This window comes from Octopus bimaculoides, chromosome 9 (genome assembly GCF_001194135.2).
Source record: "Octopus bimaculoides isolate UCB-OBI-ISO-001 chromosome 9, ASM119413v2, whole genome shotgun sequence".
NCBI classification, from domain to species: domain Eukaryota; kingdom Metazoa; phylum Mollusca; class Cephalopoda; order Octopoda; family Octopodidae; genus Octopus; species Octopus bimaculoides.
The window spans coordinates 70,316,523-70,319,005 of NC_068989.1; the positions used below are offsets into that span (position 1 = coordinate 70,316,523).

A 2,483-nucleotide genomic window follows, 5' to 3' on the forward strand; every position below is an offset into this window, starting at 1 on the left:
TATATATATATATATATATATATGATGGTGGTCACTCTCTCTATATATATATGCAGGCTGCTTTCAGTTTCTATCATCCAAATCTATTCAGAAGTCTTTCCTTGGCTTTGAGTTATAGTAGGAGACACTTGTTAAAGGTGTCAGTGTAATAGAAATCATGGGGTCTCTGTCAGTTAATGTTAACCATGCATTTGTAGACATGGGCAAGATTTTTTGAAGAAGACTGATAGTTGCCCATGTATACAAGTCTCTCCTCTCAATATCACCAATTTCTATCCCAGAGAAAGGCTGTCAACTTGGGCCAATTCAGCTTGGCACCAGTGTTACTGTTAGAAAGCAAAGCCTTGGAACAGATGCAAAAAGGTTTTGCCCAACCCAACACACTGCATTGGTCCTTTTTTTATCAACCTCAAAAAGAACAAAAGGCAAAGTTGACCTTTGTGGAATTTTGAACTAAGACTGCAGAAACGGAACAAATATTGTGAAGAATTCTATCAAATAAGATACTGGTAAATGCTTCCAGCTCATGATCTACCGACCTACTTATGTGTCAGCTTCAATATGTTGTATAGAACATTTATTTCAGCTAGTCTTGTGCTTACCTCATTAACACCTCTGTACAATGCTCTATCCTGAAGGGAACTTAATACAGTGATATATTCAGTGGGTAACAGATGGTTCAACGATACCAGACCTTGACCAAGTTTCACATAGACGCCACCATTCTGCAAGCAACCATCTTTAAGACATTCTGCTGCTTTTTGATGGCAATATTTCATGGCTTCTCTGTATTCATCACTGTCTGGATCTAACCCATACAATCTCCAAGTATATAGAAAAGATATTTGGGCCCCAACGTAAATAGATCTGGAATAAGAAAAAAATAGCAACAAATCAGTAACTGAATATATAAAAAAAAAACAATAAAGAATGTCTCATTTTTGTATTTGATTTGCAAGATTCTTGATGTGAAATGGTATGTTGAAACAAATTCTATTGTACACTGGGAGGGTTATTATGCCTATTAGAAATACATGCATTGGCTCTATTTCACTTCTTTTTTTATATAAAGAGAAATGCAATTGAATCGGTGTGTGAGTGTTTCTTATTGGCATAATGACTCTTCCAAGATACAAAGTAAAGAACTTAAACATAGATTTAAAATTTTGATTTTAGATATGAAATAACATTTTAATCCTAAGAAAGTTATAATGTCCTTTGCTAAATAGAAAAAAAAATATTCCTTAGAAAAGTTGGTATGTTTCTTGAAAAGAAAAAATTAAGATCCAAACATTTAGGTTTCAGCTAATTTACTAGAATTGAATATTCCAAGATATGTGTTGCAGATCTTACAGCAAAAATATGACCTGGGTAGACTAATTTAAAACTTAAAACTTCACCCAACTAGGTTTGGAGTCCTCTAATTTGAGGCTGCTCAGAGTGGGTGCCAGGCCAAATCAGTGCCAACGGCAACTAACTGTATTCCTTGGACCCATTAGATCTTCTCATACCATCCAACCCATGCCAACATGAAACACAGACATTTAATAATATTGGTGGTGAGGAAAAACAAAATTGCCTTCAACAGGACTTAAACTATGAACCAATGTTTGGTATTTGGAAGGGCATCCAGCTATAGAAACCATGCCAAAGAAGACACTGGAGCTTGATGCAATTCTTGGGTTCTCCAGCTCTTGTTGAATCATCTAATGCATGCTAGCTTGGAAAACAAACATTAAATGATGATGATGATGAAGATGATAATCCACTGTTTCAAATATTAATTTGAAAATTTAGAAAAAAAAAGACAGTAATACATATAATGAAACATACCTAAGGAGGCGTTGAAAGGCACCTAACGACACCCTAATTTTCCGTCTGTCTGGTTCATCAAGCGACATATAATAAATTGATGAAACCACAATTCCAACTGCTGTTCCAGCAACAGACCTCTGTCTCCAGAAACTCTTTTTCACCAGGATTCTATTTTTCTCTCTTGATCTGGAAGTGACAAAGTGACGATAACCAGTAGCAGGGGTCTTCAAAAGACAAGGAAGACTTCTGCCATTGGAAATTAAAGATTTACTTAAAGTATAGTTCTTTAAATTTTGGACTACAGAATGGAGACCTCTGCACAACATGATGGAATGTGAGCCACAGCTAAAACAACTGAGAATATTTCTGATGCATAACTGAAACAAGAGTAAAAAATAAAATTATATTTATATATATATAAAATATACAATTAAATTATGTTCAAACATACATGCATGCATATAATTTACTTATATATATATATATATATATTTAATTAATTCAATAATGGGATAAAAATCTTTTACAAGAATTTTATCAGGAAGATTGTGTGTAAAAAATTTCATAAGGGAAAAAAAGCATCATTGTTTATTCCCAAGAATATTATTTATAGTTATATAAGGGCATTACTACAGAATAATGCCCTTATATAAAAATATATATATATA

General features: G+C 33.4%; 1 protein-coding gene across 1 annotated transcript in view; it reads right to left on the bottom strand.

Moving 5' to 3' along the window:
- The window catches only part of LOC106881654 (uncharacterized aarF domain-containing protein kinase 5), a 29,823-nt gene that overhangs the window by 21,585 nt on the left and 5,755 nt on the right, over positions 1 to 2,483 (bottom strand). The window contains exons 2-3 of the mRNA XM_014932119.2: positions 1,834 to 2,192; positions 603 to 867 (exon numbers count right to left, since the gene is read on the bottom strand). Coding sequence (XP_014787605.1) covers positions 603 to 867; positions 1,834 to 2,141 — 573 coding nt within the window. The 5' untranslated portion in view covers positions 2,142 to 2,192. The remainder of the gene's footprint in view (positions 1 to 602; positions 868 to 1,833; positions 2,193 to 2,483) is intronic.